At 35.6% G+C, this 21,128-nt stretch overlaps 1 protein-coding gene across 1 annotated transcript in view; it reads left to right on the top strand.

The window, feature by feature from the left end:
* cno (adherens junction formation factor afadin) overlaps nt 1-21,128 on the top strand; it is a 696,676-nt gene that overhangs the window by 218,538 nt on the left and 457,010 nt on the right. The window contains 2 exon segments of the mRNA XM_067122056.1: nt 2,894-3,037; nt 10,390-10,501. Coding sequence (XP_066978157.1) covers nt 2,894-3,037; nt 10,390-10,501 — 256 coding nt within the window.

The following is a 21,128-nucleotide window of genomic DNA, read 5'->3' as shown; positions in this document are numbered from 1 at the left end:
CATCTGGTATTGTTTATCATTATACTCGCCCCAACTGCCAAGTGGGTATTTGGGTAGTTCCATCAAGGCACTCAAAACAAGATATCGCTAGCATGCAGGGATCAGTGATAGGACAGGCAGAGACTTAGCAGTCAACCAGCAGTCTTTAATCTGTGAACACTGCAGTAGATGTAATCAGGCAAGACTAAGTATAAGAGATTTTAAAGATTTTATAGATTCTTGTTCAAAATTGTAAGTTTAACGATTATAGAATTTATATATATTCAGAAAATTAAACCACAACTCAACCAAGATCAGAGAGTTCCTTGCTATGCCCCACTGACAAAAATGTTTATTGCATTTAGTTAAATTTGTTATTCTTGCCAAGGCTAGAAGATAGTGCTATATCTTGCTGGCTTCCATCCGGATTATGATGTACAGTATTCCTAACATCATCTTCAAGAAGTGGGATGGGGTAGCTCAAGACCATTCTGACCTCTTTGACTCCTGACATTATGGATCTCAGGGTTTCAGACCTGTTGGACTCATTCCTTTTCCCAGAGAGTATCTCTAGGAAACTCTTGGAGCAGCCTACTTTGATAGCAACCAGGGCAGCAATTTTGAATGTCAGCATTACAGTGTCTTTCTCTAGATAGCAGATGGCTTTAAGCAGAAGACCCTATCAACAAAATTTTTTTTCATAGAAAGCAGTAGAAACTGAGAATCAGTGGGTAACTCATCTATTCTGTGTTAATAGAAAACCTGTGAAGATGATGTTTCGATAGACATAAAGTTAGGGATAGTGGAGTTAAGACAGTGTCTTCCTTTTCAAGTGGACAGTATTAGTCTCTGAACTTGCCACCCATTTGCTCAGAGCAGTAGCAGCAAAGTAATGTAATATGAAAATCTTTCAGGGATCTGCGTATTGGTTATAGCTGCACTTGACTAACTGCAGTAAGCAAATCACTAACATGTAAATGAAAAGAATGTTCAGTCATTCTTAATTTAGATAGTTTGCATAGGAATGACGCAACAATTTGTACTGCTTCTCAAATGTTTTGACGACCCACAAAGAACACATTATAAAAATATTTACAGTTGGCTGGATTTCAGAATCCATGGGCCCAGTGCATTTCAAGAATGATAATATGTTAGTTAATTTTTTCCCCAAATGTTTTGTAATTTTGCTAATATATCTCTCTCTTGTTTTGACAGCCTTTTATTTATAATGATAATTTCTTACAATCAGATTATATCTACAGAAATATGAATATGAAATGCACATCTTTTTGCAGCTAAGCATAGTGACTGTTGTTTTTATCAAAAGTTAAAAGAGAATGCCTTAAAACTCTTTACTTAAAGATTGGTTCGTTGCAACCAGTAATAGTGGTTCTGTGAAAGCCCAAAAGTAGTAGTTATTGTTGGAAATTTTCTGACTTTAAGTATACAGTATATAGTTTAGCTCTCACGTAATTTCAGCAGAATTTTGCTCTCCCTGTGAATAATAGTCTTTTGAAATTCAATATCTATGGAAAAACTAACAGCCATATTGAGAGACTAACAATTTACTGCAATACTATCCTGGATTTGCAGGCCAATCTATGAATAGAACTGTTTAATCATAGGTATCATTTTATTAGCTATACATTATTACTATATCCTGTACAAGTAGTAAATTTCACAAATTTTATTTGATGGAAGTCATTTGTAGTTTACAATAAACACTATTGAGTATCTCTGATGTGTGGTACTTAATATAAGTACAGGGTACAAATGTCCTGTAGGTCAAGAAAATGTGCAGTGACAAGTATTACAAAAAAACTATCTGCAAACCATTGATCTGAGGTTGTTATTCACATGGATACTTAATTTTTCAATAACTAAAATAATGATTATGTTCATAGGCGAGAGGTGTTGTAAATTTTTGGGAGTTCCATGGATACTTAATTTTTTAATAAAAGTTTTTTTATAAAGAAAATAATTTTTATGTGCATAGATAAGAAGCATCTTCATTTTTGGGAGTCCCTGCCTCCTTACCATTCAGGTAGTGTTAATCTCTGGCCATCAGGCAGAATTTAAGAATGAGACTTTCTCCTAGCTGGGAAAATCTTGCCCATTATTTACCATTTCTTTACAGTTCATATTACTATTCATCTTTTTCTGGCCTTAATTGGATGTTTTCATAAGAAGAATAAGGAATTTATCATTTTTGGAGCATAGAAACTAATTTTAGTCTTTTGTCAAATAAAGTTTTGCAGAATGTGAAGAAAATTTTTGTAGAGGTTGTCAGCTTAATTGTATGAAAGAAGGTATGTCATATTTTGTACTTCTGTATAAACAAAAAGTTTATTTTTCCTGGAGTGAACTATGACAAATAAAATACTAAAGATTCTGAGAAGAAGGTTGCTATGCATGCATTGTTGTGTTTGGTGATAAAACTCAATACTTGTAGGTAGTTTATAAGATTTTGCAATCTAAAGCATAGATTTTGAAGAAATGGTGGAGAGTTCAGTTTAATTGCCATGAATAGATATTAAACCATTCTTTCTTGGAAGTGCATTGTGATTGTATGTACATTGTACAAATGGCTTTTTAATGAATCCAGGTTTAATGTTTTGTATATAACTTTTATTATTTTATTGCAATATTTTGTATATAGCTCTACAGCTGAAATAAAGAATTTGAATTTGAATTTGAATTTGAATGTTCAGTCTGAGCAGAGGGTCAGGCAGAGTGACTCTTTTTCAGGTATACAAATACTTGAGGCATCGTAGCTCCCAAATGTATTTAAGAAGCTATTGCATATTTGTTTTGAGTGTTTATTTAATAAGGGTATTTTATCTGATGTTAATTACAAGCATAATAATGTGAGTCAGTGATAATTATTTTGATACAACTATATCTTATTTTCCAGATTTATGGTGAATCTCTCCGTCCAGACGTGCCTTATAAGACACTACTTTTGTCCATCCGTGATAATGCTCATAGTGTTGTTCGAGAGATGTTAGAGAAATATGGGTTGTACAAAGAAGACCCCAATAATTACTGTTTAGTACAGGTAATTTCTTGATTTTGTTTTTTCCTTTTTGTTTTTATGAATAGTATAAACATCCAATTTTGGCAGATAGCATGATTTAGATATAAAACAGGTTTCAACTTAGGAAAAACCTATTTTTGGTAGCCATTGTGAGTCCTCAAAGGAATTGCACTCTCATTGGTCCCTCCCAGGGCACCATGAGATAGACCAGCCAATGACAAAGAATTCTCTTATAGTTAGTCTCGGCCAGAATAGTACTTGTTGGCACAGTGATAGAATATAAAGGACTCAGGAGAGGAGGGCTCTATCTCCTGTCCTATGACGATATACTCACACAGATGTGACAAGTTGGTGCCATCGTCATTAAATGCCAGGTCTGTGTAAGGTAAATGTTCACCCCAGTCCCATGCCTTTTCATTAGGGAAAGTGGGTGGGTTTGAGGACTCACAGCGGCTACCAAAATGAGGTTTTTCCTACGTCAAAATCTGTTTTTTGATAGCATAGCCAATTTTCATCCTCAAAAGAGTTTGCAAAAGAAATTGACAGGTGATGAAATGGCTTAGCTCCCAATAAATAAATCCCAACAACCCAGATAATTTTTGGTCCGAGGTATAGTCGCAGGTTATTAACCATTTTCCTTATTCCGGATACCCATAGGGTTTGGCAGTAAAGAGCAGGGAACAATACATTAACCAATATATATTATTCTTGTGGTTCAAAGGTGACTCACCTAATTATGTCAGCTTTGGCTGCGGGATTATTGCTCCTTCCCTGGCAATATCTCGACATGACCACCACTGTCATGGCAATAATGTTTCAGGAATTTTTATTCAAGGTAAAGTCATAGGTTATCAACAGTTTCTTTATTCTGGATACCCATTCGGGTCTGGCAATAATGAACAGGAGACACACGAACCTATAAATGCATTATCCATTGCGGTTGTAAAGTGAATTACCTAATTATGTTGGGTCTGGCTGCAGGATTATTGTGCCTTCAACTCTTCTTCAAAGGAAACATTTCCAAAGAAAGTTAACAATGTATGTACTCACTTTTGGATGTCATGCAACTTAGGAAAGGAGTAAAAGTCTGCCTTTTTAATGAAGGCCACTAAAATAATTCTACGTCTACTTAGAGAAAGTGGTTTGTTTGTGCTAAGGTGTAGGAAAAAAGGACCATCTGGGATGTTTGCCGTGACATCTAGGTAAATCTTAAGTGCCTGAACCAGGCATAATATTTTATATGAAATAGTGAGTTCCTTTATCAGGAAAGGGATTTTCCCTTTAAAAACTTCCTCATTCTTGGCCAACAATGATAGGCCAGGAGACAACAGCAAATGATAACTAGGTGTATGAGTGGTGAAATGTTGTCCTTGTCTAAAAGAGCCCAGTACGGTAATCCGAGCTCTTGATACCAAAGCCGTCAAGAAGACTGCCTTTTCAGCACATGAATTGAGCAGATGACAGGAGTCTAATATCCTTTTTCAGGGACCAGGTAATGGGAAACCTTGCAGTGTAAAAGACTGGAAAATGGATTTAAGAGTTTCCATATTAGAATCAATTCCAAAACCATGAGGCAGGGGTTCTGCCGATGTTACCTTGTATGCCATGATTGTTGAAATAGCCAGGCACTTGACCTCAAAAGATAATAAAATGTATAACTACTTCAACAGATTTCAACTGGGCTCTCAGTGTCAGGGTAATCTAACCACATTTCTGAGGAGTTGACCATCTTCCCCCTAACTGACAATCCTCCCAATGGCCTCCCCAACCAGTCAATGAGGCATCCGTATGTATTATCACTCGTACTCACGGTCGAGTCAGCTCAACCAGTTTGCCAGAGACCCCTTCTAGGTCCATGGACGGAGTATTTTCCCAACCTCAGACGAAGGTGATCACAAAGCCTTTTCTTGGCATGTGAGAGCCAGACTGTTAAATCCTACAGTCACAATCTCAGGATTAGATCTATCATGGACCCAAACTGTAACAGGCCCAGACTTCGCACCATTTGTCGTCTGGAAAAAGCTTGGCGGTGCAAGGAATCTACTAAGTCCTTCCTTATTCTGGTTTGAGTGCTTTGGGAAGAGACATCTGGCTGCAAAAATTTTGACAAATGTAGGAAAACAAATAGCTTCACCATTTCTTAAAATCTGCATCTGTGCCCATGAAAAGTCGTGCAAATACTAAGTTCATGAGAATCCTTAAGTATACCATAAATAAATGGTAGAAAGTGTACTAGAGTATATTGACTGAAATAAGAAATTAATAAGATGAGAATTAGTAGAATATAAAACTAAATGTTGCATTAAGTGCATCACTGTAATTTCACAGCTGTATTTGCTACCACATCAGTATTTACTTTTTGTAAATTATGCAAGTTGTTTCATGAAAATGAAAAAATATATTGGTATATGATACAAACATCAAGGTAATATGTTATGAAAGGAGATTATACATGTGACCACAATTAGATAATGCTGCATCAGGATTAAAACAGTTGAATTAGCAGCTGTACTGGCATAGTGTATGAACATTACTCCTCTTAGAATCTAATTACAATTATTATTGTTTATAACAGTGCAAAATTTTTAATAATGCGCAAAGAAATTCATAAGGTAGTAAAAGAGAAACAATCAAGGATTTGTGTAATTCCCAGAGCTGACTTAGCTAGAGTTTTCTTGTATTTTCCTTTGCTCTATTTTTTATTTTCCATTGTCAGAACAGACTTGCAGATGAGAAACTCAGCTTTTAATAGAATATGATTTTGATAGCTTTTAGAACATGAAGGATGATAAGTTTAGACAGCATGCCTCGTTACATGTTGAAACCGAGTAAGTGATTTGGGCAAATGAGATGAAAGTCTCAAATGATAAGTTCACCTCCAAGTATTTTACCTTTTATTTTTGGACTGAATATATTCTTAAGCCCTAGATCAATCCAAATGGGAGGGGAACAGCTGTCCATTAATTGTAATTTTGTGGTAGGCGTGAGAAAATACCTCTTTAAATTTTATTATCTTCCCGTTATTACAACTTAAATTACAGACTTCCCGTGAAGTAAATCCAAACACTGAAAAATGTTCATATAGTGCTGTAAAATTGTTTAAGATTATGAAACAAAAAAATGGAAAAATTCAGGTTAGGCCCAGTCTTGATCCATTTTGAGTATCTATTTGAGTTTGAGAATGAAAATTGGTCAAAGTTTCTAGATAGTCTTGTTAAGATTACTAAACTGTTGACTAGGTACTTAACTGAAAATAAAGAGTTTTAGTTTAGATAATTAATAAAATTAATGTTTAATTGGAAGTACTACAAAAAATAAGTTTGAGAACTTTTTTCGTGTTCATTAGAATAGAGAACGTTACGACATGCAGCTATGTTGATACTATTACCAAAGTAGCAAAGATTACATGTAATAGGCAAATTGTACCTTCAATGATGACAGTTTTAGTCACAACAAATAATTAAACTTTAGGTACCTCAGCCTCTCTGATACGCAAATTGTAGTAAATATGATGAAAAATGTAATTAATCAAAACTTTGCACACCACAAGTGCATCATGACCTATCAGAATGTGTCAGAAGCTAAGATGGAAGTGTATAATGTTCATCAAAACTTGATATGAAGCTGAAATAAATTCTGTAATTAACAAAAGAATCACTTGATATGAGGCTGAAATAACTTCTGTAATTAACAAAATAAGAATCACTTTAAATGAAACCTGAAGAAAAATTATTTTCTAATACAGCACAGTATATGCAACCTTGAGGCACTTATGCACGTCAGAGGAATGTAGTGACTCCCATAAATGTTCAAGCTCTAGCTACATATTTACAACAGAAAAATTACAACAGAAAGATTGACAATAGTCTTTTCTGCTGTTAAGATTATTAGAAATCCATCTCTGCAGAAATTGTGTAATTTATAGTGATTCTAGAGTGTGCTACAGAACCAGTAGAAAATTACTGTCCAAAAATTTCCCTCTGTAAGTTACATAAGGCTGTCATAAATTTTTAACAGTGTTGGATCCTTCAAGTAGTGTAATACTGTAAAACCCTTTACAATAAAACAAGCTTTGTATGGATGCCTAAATTTCAGTTGAAAACAAATGACAAAGTATTGTATGTGCACCCCCTTAACCCTTAACCCTTAAGGGACAGGCTAATTGTATATCATGCACACCCCCAGACTGGCAAACTTTAAGGTTGGCCAATTTAAGAAAAAACACATCAATGGAAGGCAGAAGATATGCAAATGCACATGGTGTAAGAAAAACAAATTCTAAAAAATTTTCCCTACCTTCCACAGGAAGTTGAAAGTGACTATTCACAACCCTGTGCGGGGCCTCTTTTACAAAACGCGTAAATTTTACCAAGTTATACATGTTTTTTCTAGTAATTTATTTTATTTTATTTTATCAAATTATAATTACAGCTCACACAATATCATAGCAGATAAGAACTACAATCAGTAACAAATTCTGAGTATATTTGTTGTAAAATATTTATGTAAATTTACTGACAAGGGGAGATGCAGTAACTTTTTTGGAGATATACATGTTTTTTCTAATATTACTTTGCACTTTTCTTTGCAAAATTACAGTTATAACCGACATCATATCTTAGAAGATAAGAACTAAAACCAACAGCAATCCCCGGGTATATTTATGAGCAAATAAATAAAAAGATGTCATGGGAAAGAGAGAGGAACAAAACATCCCTCCATCAAGTCAAGAACAATACTGAACTCCCTGAGACACCCACTTTCTGAGCTGAGCTGAGTCTAAAGTTGTCACCATTCATTTGTGGTCCATTGAAGTGACAGAAACTCTTTCCCGCTTGATACAGCCAGATTGTATGACGCATAATATTACTACTATATGAGGATTCTCATCCATCATCCAAAACCTGTTATAGATACTCATATAAAGATTCCCATCCACTAAGAGTTAAGGGACTGGCTAAATATATATCAAGCACATCCCCAGACTGGGCAAACTTTAAGGATGGCCAATTTAAGAAAAAAATATATCAATGGAAAGGGGAAGATATGCAAATGCACATGGTGTAAGAAAAAAAATTCTAAAAATTTTTCCCTACCTTCCATGGGAAGTTGAAAGTGACTATTCACAACCCTGCGTGTGGCCTCTCTTACAAGACACTCGTAAAATATACTAATTTTATCAAGTTATACATGTTTTTTCTAATAATTTATTTTGTTTCGTAAAATTATAATTACAGCTCACACAGTATCATAACAGATAAGAACTACAATCAGTAACAAATAGATAAGAACTACAATCAGTAACAAATTCTGAGTATATTTGTTGTAAAATATTTAAGAGATTTACTGAGATGGGGAGATGCAGTAACTTCTAGTGAGGTACACATATTTTTTCTAATATTTCCTTGGACTTTTCTTTGCAAAAATACAATTATAGCTGATGTACTATAATAAAAGGTAAGAACTAAAACCAACAGGATCCCTGGGTACATTTATGAGCAAATAAATAAAAGACTGGAGTTGCAAAGAGGCAGTACATTTCTCCCTGAAATCTCAAGGCTTACTGATTGACGTCTCTCCCGTGCTGAGCTATAACAGTTACCATAAGTCATTTATGGGCCATTGAAGTGATATGAACATTTTTCCCGCTAAATTCATCCACACCGAATGGCGTGTAGTATTAATACTGATATGAGTTAGCCCATCCATCACTCAAAACCTGTTATAGCTACTCATATGATGATGCCCGTCCATTAAGGGTTAAAGAAATAGTGAGAAATTTTATCCTTTTTGGTTTGTCCACTTATAAGGTTTTTGCATAGTTGTATGGTTAAACTATATAACTAACCTTATTGTTGTACATATATGTGAGGGTGGATTAATTTTTTTAGAGAGACAGAGAGCGCATTAAGTAAAAACTCTAAGATAGATATTATTACAAAAATTTTTGTAACAAATAAATGTCTGCTGTACCTTCTCATTTCATGTGTATGTTAGATTTCATTCAATCATCAAGTTAGAGATAGTATTTGCTACACATCTAGACATAATATTTGGACAAATGCATGCACTACCAAATACAGTACTGTCTAATGTGCACACATAAGCCCATTCAATAATGCACAAACATATTATTATCATTTACTCTCATAGTTACTGTCATAAGGGGAAATGGGGGGAGCAGCTTGGCTTGTAAAAGTATGATTGCACAAATGCCATTCACTCACTGCTTTGGGTTAAGTTAGGATGGAACTCAAAGATAAATGGTGATTGTGGTATGTATATTTAGATTTTCAGTTATAGTTTGAGCAGAATTACCCATTCTTAGTCTGCAAAATAATTGAATGTGTGATAAAAGTGAAACACACGGTAGATATTCTTGAGAGGTGAACAGCCTCTCTCTGCATTAAACAACATAATTTTCGTGGAGTCAAAACTGATCTTACTGAGTCATAGACATACTTTTCTTAAAATGACCTCACTGGCTTAGTTGTTTAATTTTTTATAATTCTGTTTAATACAGTGGTAGAATATTCTTAGAAAGGTGAAACATGCTGAAAGAAATTTTTTTATACTTTTGATAAAAAGAGCTCATATGTAAACATAATTTATTACTAGTTTGCTAGTTTTATAGCCATATGTTTACTGATTATATTTACTTTATATGGATGGCAAATGTTTGTCTACTATTGATATTTAATATAAAATGTAAATGTGTAAGTGAAAATTAAGTAAAATATTAGGTAAATAATACAAGATTATATTGTAAATAATAAAATGTATTGGAAAGCAAAGTATCAGAAGAGCAGAGGAATGCAAAGTATAAACAATTATTCTAACAAACACTGAATTTAATATTATCTACTGTAGTCAAAATTTCACTTCAGTTTTCTTTGTAATTTTCATTCTTACATTATTTTTGCCTGTCATTTCTGTCTGTCTATTGTAATTCACTGCTTTGATGTATAGGTTACTTTGTTCTTTCATCTGTAAGTGCTATCTTCCTTTCCATGCTCTTACTTCTTCCTGTATTCAGTAATAAAAGATACATGTGTAACCATATTGCTTTGACTCTCCGAGCCGCCAATGAAGAATTAGGGGAATTTATTTCTGGTGATAGAAATTCATTTCTCGTCATAATGTGGTTCGGATTCCACAGTAAGCTGAAGGTCCCGTTGCTAGGTAACTTGTTGGTTCTTAGCCACGTAACAATAAGTCTAATCCTTCGGGCCAGCCCTAGGAGAGCTGTTAACCAGCTCAGTGGTCTGGTTAAACTAAGATATACTTAACCCTTAACCGTAACCATATTGCATTAGATTTTATATAAATGAATATTTTTATATACTGGATAAGAATTTTATATTTTACTTCAGACTGTTGCTGGTAATGATGAGGCTTATGGAGGAATGTCGCCCCAGAAAGAATACATCTTAGATGATGATGAATGTCCTTTGGCCATCTTGATGAATCATCATCCATCCAGAGGTAAGTGTAATTCTTTGTATAATTTTACTCTTATTTCATGCTCAACTTCTGATCTTATAGATAAATGGAAACAAATGAAAGTATTATCTTCCTTTTTTATTAAGTGTGAAGGCCATAAAAGCTGGGTAGTGTTTGTAAAACTTGATTTCTGTATAGAGATGATAAGATTCATACAATGTTGCTAACCCTCTTAGAGGTAGTGGTTTTCTCTTTCTAATAATGGCAAATAATGGCAATTATTCTTTAGACTTATTAAAAGAAATCATGCTTGGCCCTCCTCTATACATGTGAATATTTCGGTAGGGAACTTCTGCATTGGCTCCTGGTGCCTGTGCCTCATGAGTTATGCTGCATATGCTCTATATTTTGCTGTGACCATATTCTTTTTCAATCAGATATTAGTCACACTGCCATCTACTGCTACCAGAGTTCTTTTGTTTCCTTCACTGTGAACATTGTACAGTGAACCCCCATATTCACGGGGATGCGTCCCACACCCCCCCCGCGAATGGGTCAAATCCGCGAATGCTTAAAACCCCTCTAAAAACACTTAGAACTGCCCATTTTGATAGCTTAAACACAGAAAAACCCTGTAAAAATGCTTATACCTGAATATTTTAATAGTTTTATCACAAAAAGTGCATTTATTCATGAAAATTATATGAAAATACAGTAATTAGTGAATATTTCTCAGTGAAAAATACCGCAAATCAGCGAATTTTCCGCGAATGATGGCTAGATATGTCCCACAGAGAAACCCGCAAATGCGTGAGTCCGCGAACGTTGTCAACGCGAATACGGGGGGTTCACTGTATTGTCTTCATGGCATCTTGACTGATAAATAAGAAAGTAGCATTTTGTTGGATATAAGGTTACCTTAAAGTGTCCTGCATAGCATACCAATATTTATTTGTGATTTAGTAGTTGTCAATAAATTTATTTTTTGTGTTATTTTTTTCTGTTATATAAGTATTTTAATATACAGTACTTCTATTCTTGGTTTTTTGCCTGTTTGTCAAGTCTAGGGCAATTGTAACTTGTCATAAACATATATACTTAGAGTGAATGATGATAATGGAAATATAAGTATTAAAGTCTTATCAGTATTTCTAAGGGAAGAAAGATTCAGTAATAGGACACCCCAGAAAGGAGAAGTGACACTCGTACAAAAATTATCTGTTAACAAGTTATGGGATTGGCTGTCTGGCAGTAAACTGTGGCATCAGATCTCTCATTAACTGCCTCCACATATCCACAAAACACTTTTGTATTAATGTAAATATTGTGCTATTTTAGTCATATTATAGCAAGCGCAAATTTTATGTCAGTATTGAGTTTTGGACTTGCTTAGATCTGGTTTTTTAGATGTGGTAAAGAAATTATTTCCTTAGGTTTGGTTTGTTAGCCTCTTAGCAGAAAAAAGTCTTGACATAATTACCTGTTGTATTTTGTTGTCAGTTGCAATAGACCATTATTTCTAAGTGGTTTGTTTTGATGATTACTGGCTGCTCACTGCTATGTAATGAGATTGAAACCTCGTTGTCTATTTTGTCTTGTCTGATGTCTTGCTGAATTGTCCAAAACATCCTCCCAGGTGTGTAGTTTTCAAGAGTTTTCTGTAAAAAAAAAAATGGCTTTTCAGTTTATTTGTAGAAGAATATTTCAATCTTGCAAAAATATGTAGCCAGCTTTGTGTTCTCTGTTTCTTAATATGAATTCTTGATATATTTGTTTGTATCCTTTTTTGTGGTCTCAGGCTGGGGTTGATCATTGAATTGCCTTTGTTTTATCATATTCACAAAAAAAAAAAAAAATTAGCTAGTAATCAGTTGCTCCACTATGGTATTCAGTATAAATTAATCTTGAGTACATGACCTTTTCCATAGATGTCTGTCTATGTACATTAATTTTACCTGGAAAGAGGATTACGTTTACTCCAAAAATACGCAGATATGTAGTAACCAGCATGATGCATGATTCACATATGTATTCTTTAAAAAGTTCAGAAAGATTATATTGGTTGGAAGGTTTGTTCTCATTTAGATGGTAAAACCTTCATAAAGCATTTTGTGAGTGAAAATGCTCAGCAATAATTTTCTTTGATTACTCTGTGTAATATTATACTTCATGCTGAGTTAATGAATTTAGTGTCATTTTAAATCTAGAGAGTTGTACTCTATCATGATATGTTAAAAAATTTCAAAAATATATATATTACAAATAAAGGTATCATAAAAAAATTGTTTTAAATTCACGATAAATCTCTCAAAAGCAAGTTACAGTTTTGTTCGCACTGCATAAATATATGACAAATTGCCTTTCCAGTGATAGAAAATTCATTACTACATATTTGAGCCATGGATGATACCACAAAGTGCATTAAAAAATGTAAATATACTTGCTCCTAATTGTTTCTGTGAGGATTTTGTGAGTTGTGTGAGAGACTCATTCTACCATCACCAGGGCTTTGAGTTTTTCATTGTTGTTATCCTCAGCTCAGTCAGCTTCCATCCCCAAGTCACCTTATTGTTGGAGGATTCATTCCAGTCAGCATCATATATATTCTCTGCCACATTGCTCCCAAGCTTTATATTTCTCTCAGAGAAGTTGCCTATATTCTTTGCATCGGTGCCACTCTGCTGTTTTGGTTTGTTGGTTGGGGTTGATCCCAAGATAAGTCATCAGGAAGAGGGGGGGCAAGCAAAGATTATGAGGTTCTGTCACCTCCTCCAATCGCCTCTCCCCTTCTCAGAGCCTGCCTTGAGAATTTTTGTGGAGTTTGGAAGTCCATTGATGCAGACCCTTGGGTCTTGGGGGTTCTCTACAGTGATTGCCACCTTCCATTTCTCAACAATGGTCCTCTGTCATTCAGCATATTGCTTTTGAGATGAAGCAGCTGGTTTCTCCAGGTTGCTTAAGTACCTGCACCCTCCAGCTACAGAGGGCTTTATGCTGTAAGACAGCCTCAATGTCTCTGTCTGTTTGGATCTTTGCAATCTCTGATGTTGGCAAAATGAATAGACCCTGCTGAAGAGAGTCCCATTGGAGTCACCTGAGCCTGAGCTCTCAATATTCTCAAGACACCTCAGTCTAGGGTAGGAGGCCTCATTTATGGGAGTTGGTGAAAGAAGTCTGGTCATTGGAGGATAGAATTGGGCACCTGATCTCTCTAGAACTATAGGCTCCTTTTATTGTACCTTCGTTCATTTTCTCTTTCTTCTATCTTTCTTTCCACCCTTTGTTAACAACTGATTCGTAGTGCAACTGCGAGGTTTTCATGCTGTTACACCTTTCAAACCTTTTTACTGTCAATTTCTGTTTCAGCGCTGAATGACCTTATAGGTCCTAGCACTTGGCCTTTGGCCTAAATTCTATATATATGTTCTGTTCTAGAACTGCAGGCAGTCTTTAGACCTCAAAGCAAGCATGACTGCCTTGGCAGGTTGTTGCACTGGGATCACAGCTGACAGCACCAAACCATAATGTACTAGAGTGGAATGAGGTCTGTCTTATTCTCTGCTGGCAGTGGAATCTTTGCTTGGTCAGATATGCAAGAGGTTACCATTGTGTCAAGGCTTGGTCTGGGTGGTTGCAGTATGTTGGCAGATGCTGTCTTGCAGGACTCATCAGATCCTGCTCTTGGAGTGGTCTCTTCACTTTGATGTCTGCAAGGTCCTTTGGCAAGTTTGGGGGATGGTCTTGCTGGATCTCTGAGCAATGTCATTGAATGTTAGACCATTTCTATTTTGTTTTTCATGACCAGACCCAGTGGTGTGGGCAGTGGACACTAAGCTCCAGGCTTGGTACAGTCTGAACATATATGATATGTCTTTCTCCTGTTTAGGCTGATGAAGCAGGTTTTAAGGAAGTTTCAGATGACTCTCAGTGCTCCTTTTGCTGCAGTAGTTGTTTCTGGACCTCCTAGATCTCATTGTGGACAAAATCAGACTTTCCTCCTTGGATGGGATTACTGTCATTCTGGTCATTACCCCTTTATGCTTGAGGGTTATTCAGCATAGTCTCAGAGAGAATGACATTTCTTAGTTCATTGCAGCAGCTATTGCTACCCCTTGCAGATCCTGTATGACATTTCTTAGTTCACTGCAGCAGCTATTGCTACCCCTTGCAGATCCTGTACCATTGCCCATTGAAGAGGGAAGTGGGCCTGCATTGTTGCTTGTTGTGATGAATCTGGGTCTCACGTACCAGGGGCCTCTGTTCCCATTCTAGCCTCATCTCATTCTCTGTGCCATTAACCCATAAGGGACGGCATAATTTATCAATGTGCAGCACCCCAGACCGGGAAACTTTGAGGTCGGCAAAATAAAAAAATCACATCAATGGAAAGAGAATGACACGTACATTCACACTGTATAAATAAAAAAATTCTAAAAATTTTCCCTACCTTCCACGAGAAGTTGAAAATGACTATTTAAAACCCCTTGTGGGACCTCATTTACAAGACAATCGTAAATTTTACTAACTTATATATGTTTTTTCTAATAAATAAATTTATTGTATTTTGTAAAATTATTATTACTGCTCACACAATATCAAAACATAAGAAATAAAAGCAGTAAAAAATTTTTGGCATATTTGTTGTAAAATATTCACATAAATTTACAAGAAGGAAGATTCAGTACCTTTTTTGTTTTTACTTTTACATGCTTTTTCTAATATTTCTTTGTAAAATTACATTTACAACCGACATACTATCGTAAAAGACAAAAACAAAAAACAACAGCAACCCCATCATATATTTACAAGCAAATTTACAAAAAAGACTCGTGAGAGAGAGAGAGAGATGCAGTACTTTCCCCCTTGAAGTCACAAGCATTACTGATACTGGCCTAACTCTCACGTCTGTATAAAAGTTGCCATTAGTGAATTTATGGCATACAGAAGTATTGGCACCTTTGTTTCGAATCATTATTACCATAACAGTGGTGTGTAATTCTGCTTCACACTGAAACTCAATCTGTCCACCTCCCCAAACCTGTTTTACTTCACACTGAGGCTCAATCCGTCCCTTAAGGGTAAAAGGTTATCTTCACTCTTCTCTCTCTTTAGTCTCCTGCAACATGTCTTTGAGAATCGATAAGAACATCAGACCTCTTTCATCATTTTTCCCAATCAATCTTGCAGGCTTCTAATTAACCTCTAATTTAGGACTTGACCTTGTTGCTGCTCAGCAGCATTGGATCACGTTAATGACCCTTGGCTATCTCCTCCTTGTTGGATATAACCCTCAAGATAGTGTTCTTAATAGCCCTTGCCTCCTCAGAGCTCCATGTCATGACAGATGAAGTCTTACATTCCAGCTATTGGTCTTTGGAAGGTCCTTCCTTTGTCCCAAAGTTCATAGCCAAAATGAAGTCTTCTAGTACACATGGCTTGTGTTTAGACTCTTGTCATTCCTGTCTTATCCCCTGCTGAAGATAGCCTTCTCTGCCCAGTGAGGGCCTTTGAAACATAACTCCAAAGGACTGAAGATTTATGTCATTCTCTTTTGTATCTATTACTTAACAAAAGTCTCCAGACTCTACATGTGTCTAAGAATTCTATCTTGTATTGATTATGGTAGGTTAATTCCCCAGCTTATTCTGAAGTCTCACAGGAGAACATCTTTGCAACTCAAGATCATGGAGCATGAGTTCAGGATCTTTCTTCATTTTTAGCCTTCAAGTATAAACTGGAGCTCTCTGCCATCCTTAGAGCAGACTTTTGTCATTGTCAGAACATGTTTTCAAGATTCTACTTGTGATATCACTCTCAAATTTCTTTAATGTTTACTTGTTGGGTTATTCTCTACCAGTTGGGAGGGATCCAGGTCAGTCATCATCATACTTTTTATAGTCTCGTCCCTTAGGGTTTAGCATACCAGGAGAATTGTGTTATCCTGGAGTACCTGCTGTTAAGCCTCGTACTAGGTGAATTCAATTCTTTTGGTTCATGTCTTCCATTGCAAATATGTTCCTTACAGAATTCCCATGTTTTGGATTGGATTGTTTTTGCACACTGCCCATCACTATGAGGGACTGGGTTTTTTACACCAAATTCTGTCTTCTCCTCTTTGGCTTTTCTGTATTTTTTCCCCCTTCTGAATTGCAATTCAGGCTGCTTTATGATTGATGGGTTTGTTAGGACAAATGATGATGATAAGATATAAGGCATTTTTCAGCAAACCTACTAATCATAAACTTTCAGCATCCTCTTCCCCCTCCATGCAATCTTCAAGACAGTTGACACAAAGGAATGATCCCCTCTTTTCTTTTTTGGGCCAGCAAAATGAAAGTTGGGCATGTGCGGTAGGCCTTTTCTCATTCCAAGATCTTTGAAGTTGGTACCAAGGGAGCTGTTTAATATTGAGTAAGGCACTTTTGTGATTGAGTATGTATAAAACATGTTTTATTCTAAAAACATTGTATTCCATACCACACCTTCATTCCATGAGTCATTGTACATAAATTTGCTTCAGATATTTGATAGTGTTCTTGGTTGTATCTTTGATTCCAAGCTTTTTATTGGATTGGTTTTAACTCTTAATAATTCCAGAGATGATGCATTCTGAAGACTTCTAATATCTACAGAGGTACAGCATTAATGCCTCATTGTTACAGTACTGTTCCCTTTTGCATATGTCAGTAGCCTCCCATAATCTTATATTTGTTAGACAGTATTTCTGTCATGTTTTTTGTTTTTTCAAGATTGGCTGTAATAATGTAGACCAACAACAGAAGGCATTCTGTTTGGCCGTCTAACATAATATGTTTTATTTGAACTGAAAACTTGTGCTTGCCTGTACTGTAGTACTTGCACCTAGAGAATCAGTAGGTTCTACTTGTCCTGCAGAGCATCACCATTCACATTTTCTTTAGGTAACACAGTGGCACACTGCGTGCGTACTGTTTAGTAGTTTTCATTCCCATTATTGTAAAACTTTGGAATAGTTACAGTGGAACTGAATCTCTGTAAGCCTCACAGTGGTACTAAATCTCTGTAAGCCTCCTCCTTTTGTATATTTTGAATTCATACTTGATTTCAGAGGCCAGCCACTACAGTTTTGGCCAAAATTGGAATATGTAATACTTAAGGATTTGCTAAACATTTTAATTGTTGACTTGGACATTTAGCACTTGTGGTCATGGTCATTGAAACTTTGGTATTTTGTCAACTGGTAAGAAAATAATAGGGCATCATGAGAAAATGCTCTGTAAACTCAAATAAAAACAAGATGGTGTGATGATATGTTCATGAAAGTATACAAGACTTTCAGGTAATTTTTTAGAGACTAAGGGTAACAGATAAAGGTGCAAGTTACAGTATATGTGGTTGAACATAAAACTTACATTTGTCTGGTGCTTGTGTGACAAAAACATGATGAGGGTGGAGAAACAGTATGACGTATGAATATTAAAATTTTGATAATGTAAGAACACATTGTTAAAGGAATCTGCTGAATCAGGAAGCAATGCAGGAAAGGTAGAAAAAATTAAAAGAGCAAAAACAATTGAGGAAAAAGAAAGATTTGGAAAAAGGGAGCGTGTGGTACTAACAAACTTTATACAGTACGTTAAAGGGGTCAGGGAATGTGGCCTCTCACTCCACATAGATAATCTTTCACTGCCCCTTCCTTTTGGAACTGGATCTTTTTAATAAATGGGTATCCTGTCACCTGCTTTGAATTAAAGTAGGAATATGTTTAGGGCAATCGTGTATCTTTAGCTGAATAAGTAATTTCATTTTGATTTTCCTAATTTATGTAAAATTTTGCTTTTTGGTTTGATTGTCCATTTTCTAATTTATTATATCAAGTAGGTTTGATTTGTTACAAAATCAGCATTTACAGTTTTTAGCATTTGTGTTATATCAGAAATAACGGTACATAAATTCAGCTTACGAAATGACAAAGGTTGATTCAAGGACATTAAGTTCCTTCTTATAGTGCTTCTTTGTCTATTCAGACACAGTTATCATATGAAAAAATTCACTTGAATGTGAAATATAGAGTGAAGTACTATTGTTATTTTAAATTGCCTGAAAGATTTGTTCCTAAATGAGAAATGAAGACTAGAGAAAGGTTAATAAAATGATGGGACAGCTAGGTGGGAAAAGACCAGGAATAAAGAAGTGATTGTTAATCAAAGTTGTCTGAAAAATCATCTGATTATGAGTGAAAATATATATTGTAGTTCAGTTCAGTAAGAGGAATGATTCTCTGTGAAGATGTGTCAAGGTAGCATAAATGTCGTGGTAATGTAGTACCACTCGGATGAGATAGCAGTAAGGAAGTGAAGCATCATTATGCAAGGACATGCTCATGTGGGTATTAACCTGGGAGAGCAATTACTCAAAACATTTCTTTTAAATGCCTTTTGAAAAGGATGACTTTCAAGTTTTGGTTTTAGATTCAGTTACCATTTTGCAGTGCTACAAGCAGCTCAGCTCTTCCTCCTCCTACTTGGTGTTACTAGTATTTTCTTGTGATGAATTTGTGTATTGTAGTGTTTGTTTCTGTAAATTTGAAATTGTGTTCCTGTTATGTACAGAATAGGCTTTTAGATAAAAAAAGTAGATAATTTTACCTTTTCGTTTAGGCAGTTGACAGAAACACTTGTTCAAACTATTTATGTGTGTGTGTATATATATATATATATATATATATATATATATATATATATATATATATATATATATATATATATATATATATATATATATATATATATATATATATATATATATATATATATATATATATATATATATATATATATATATGTATATATATATATATATATAAATGGATGTATGTATGTTTGTGTATGTATGTTCCACATACACTCAGAAATGCATTGAGCAATTCCAACCAAACTTGGTATATATATGACTTACCATCTGGGAAACAACACTGTGTGGGTAAGACATCACTGGCACCAAAGGGGGTGTGTGGAAGGGGGTGAAATGTAAAATTTACAGAAAATGACAGACATCAGTGTCTAACCTATAGTTTTCTAGGTTGCTGAGATGAACAGTGACATTCCCAATGCCCTTTTAAGTCGAAGTTCAGCCCGGTGGGGAGGGGGATGGGAAAGGGTGATGTAAAAATAATGAAACGACAGATATTAGTGTCTAATCCATATTTTTCGAGGTTGCTGAGATTAATAGTGACACTCCCGATGCCCTTCAAGTCCAAGTTCACCCCTGATAGGAAGGTGGGGTGAGAAGGGGGTGGGAAGGTGGTGACATGTAAAAATATCCGAAACGACTGATATTAGTGTCTAATCCTTAGTTTTCGAGGTCTCTGAAAAGAATAGTGACACTCCTGATACCCTTTAAGTCCAAGTTCACCCCTGATAGGAAGGGGGGGGTGAGAAGCAGGTGGGAAGGCTGTGACTTGTAAAAATAACGAAAACGACAGATATCAGTGTCTAATCCTTAGTTTTCAAGGTCCCTGAGAAAAATAGTGGCACTCCCGATGCCCTTAAGTCCAAGTTCAGCCCCAATAGCAAGGCGGGTGAGAAGGGGTGGGAACTGGGTGACATGTAAAAATAATTGAAAACGACAGATATTAGTGTCTAATATATAGTTTTCAAGATCACTGAGATGAATAGTGATGCTCCTGATGCCCTTCAAGTCCAAGTTCAGCCCTGATAGGAAGGGGGTTGGGAAGGGGGTGACATATAAAAATAACCGAAAACGACAGATATTAGTGTCTGATCCAATATTTTTTGAGGTTGCTGAGAAGAATAGTGACACACCTGACGCCCTTTAAGTCCAAAAGTCCAAGTTCAGTCCCGATAGGAAGGGTGTTGGGAAGGAGGTAACATGGAAAAATAACTGAGAACTATAGATATTAATGTCTAATCCATAGTTTTTGAGGTCACTGAAATGAATAGTAAAACTCCCACTGCCCTTTAATTCCCAACTTCAGGCCCAATTGGAAGGGGGGTTGACAAGGGGTGAAAAATAAAATGTCAAACATAACAGATATTAGAGTCTAATCCATAGTTTTCGAGATTGCTGGGATGAATAGAGACACTCCCGATGCCCTTCAAGTCCATGTTTAGCCCCGATAGGAATGGGGGTTGAGAATTGGTGAAATATAAAATGTCAGAAATGCTGGGCAATGTAACTGAAGCAACTATCTTAACATATATGAGAGAGAGAGAGAGAGAGAGAGTTTATCGGTTGTCATTCAGAGATTTCCTGGGCAGTGCTTGCTTGGTCAGCTAATGTATATATAGATATATATAGTGAGGATTGAAGGATTCTATCAACCGGTAGACATCAGTAGGCGCAAGGTGAAGGATCAGTCCTTTATTCCTTTTCTTTTTATAGCTTGAAAATGGGACTTTTACATCTTGAAATGTTGCAGCAATAATAAAGTACAGTAAACCCCCTGTATTCGCAGTCTCACTATTTGCGGAACTGTGGAATGTATCTACCCATTGTTCGGTTAAAATTCACTCATTCGCGGTATTTTTCACTGAGAAATCTTCACTAATTATTGTATTTTCATATTTCATGACTAAATGCACTTTTTGTGATAAAACTATTAAACTACTCAGGTATAAAAATTTTTAAGAGTTTTTTTGTTTAAACTATCAAAATAGGCAGTTCTAAG

The sequence above is a fragment of the Macrobrachium rosenbergii genome, chromosome 2 (genome assembly GCF_040412425.1).
Source record: "Macrobrachium rosenbergii isolate ZJJX-2024 chromosome 2, ASM4041242v1, whole genome shotgun sequence".
NCBI lineage: Eukaryota > Metazoa > Arthropoda > Malacostraca > Decapoda > Palaemonidae > Macrobrachium > Macrobrachium rosenbergii.
The sequence above is the reverse complement of the archived record's forward strand: the minus strand, read 5'-3'. Positions and strand labels throughout refer to the sequence as shown.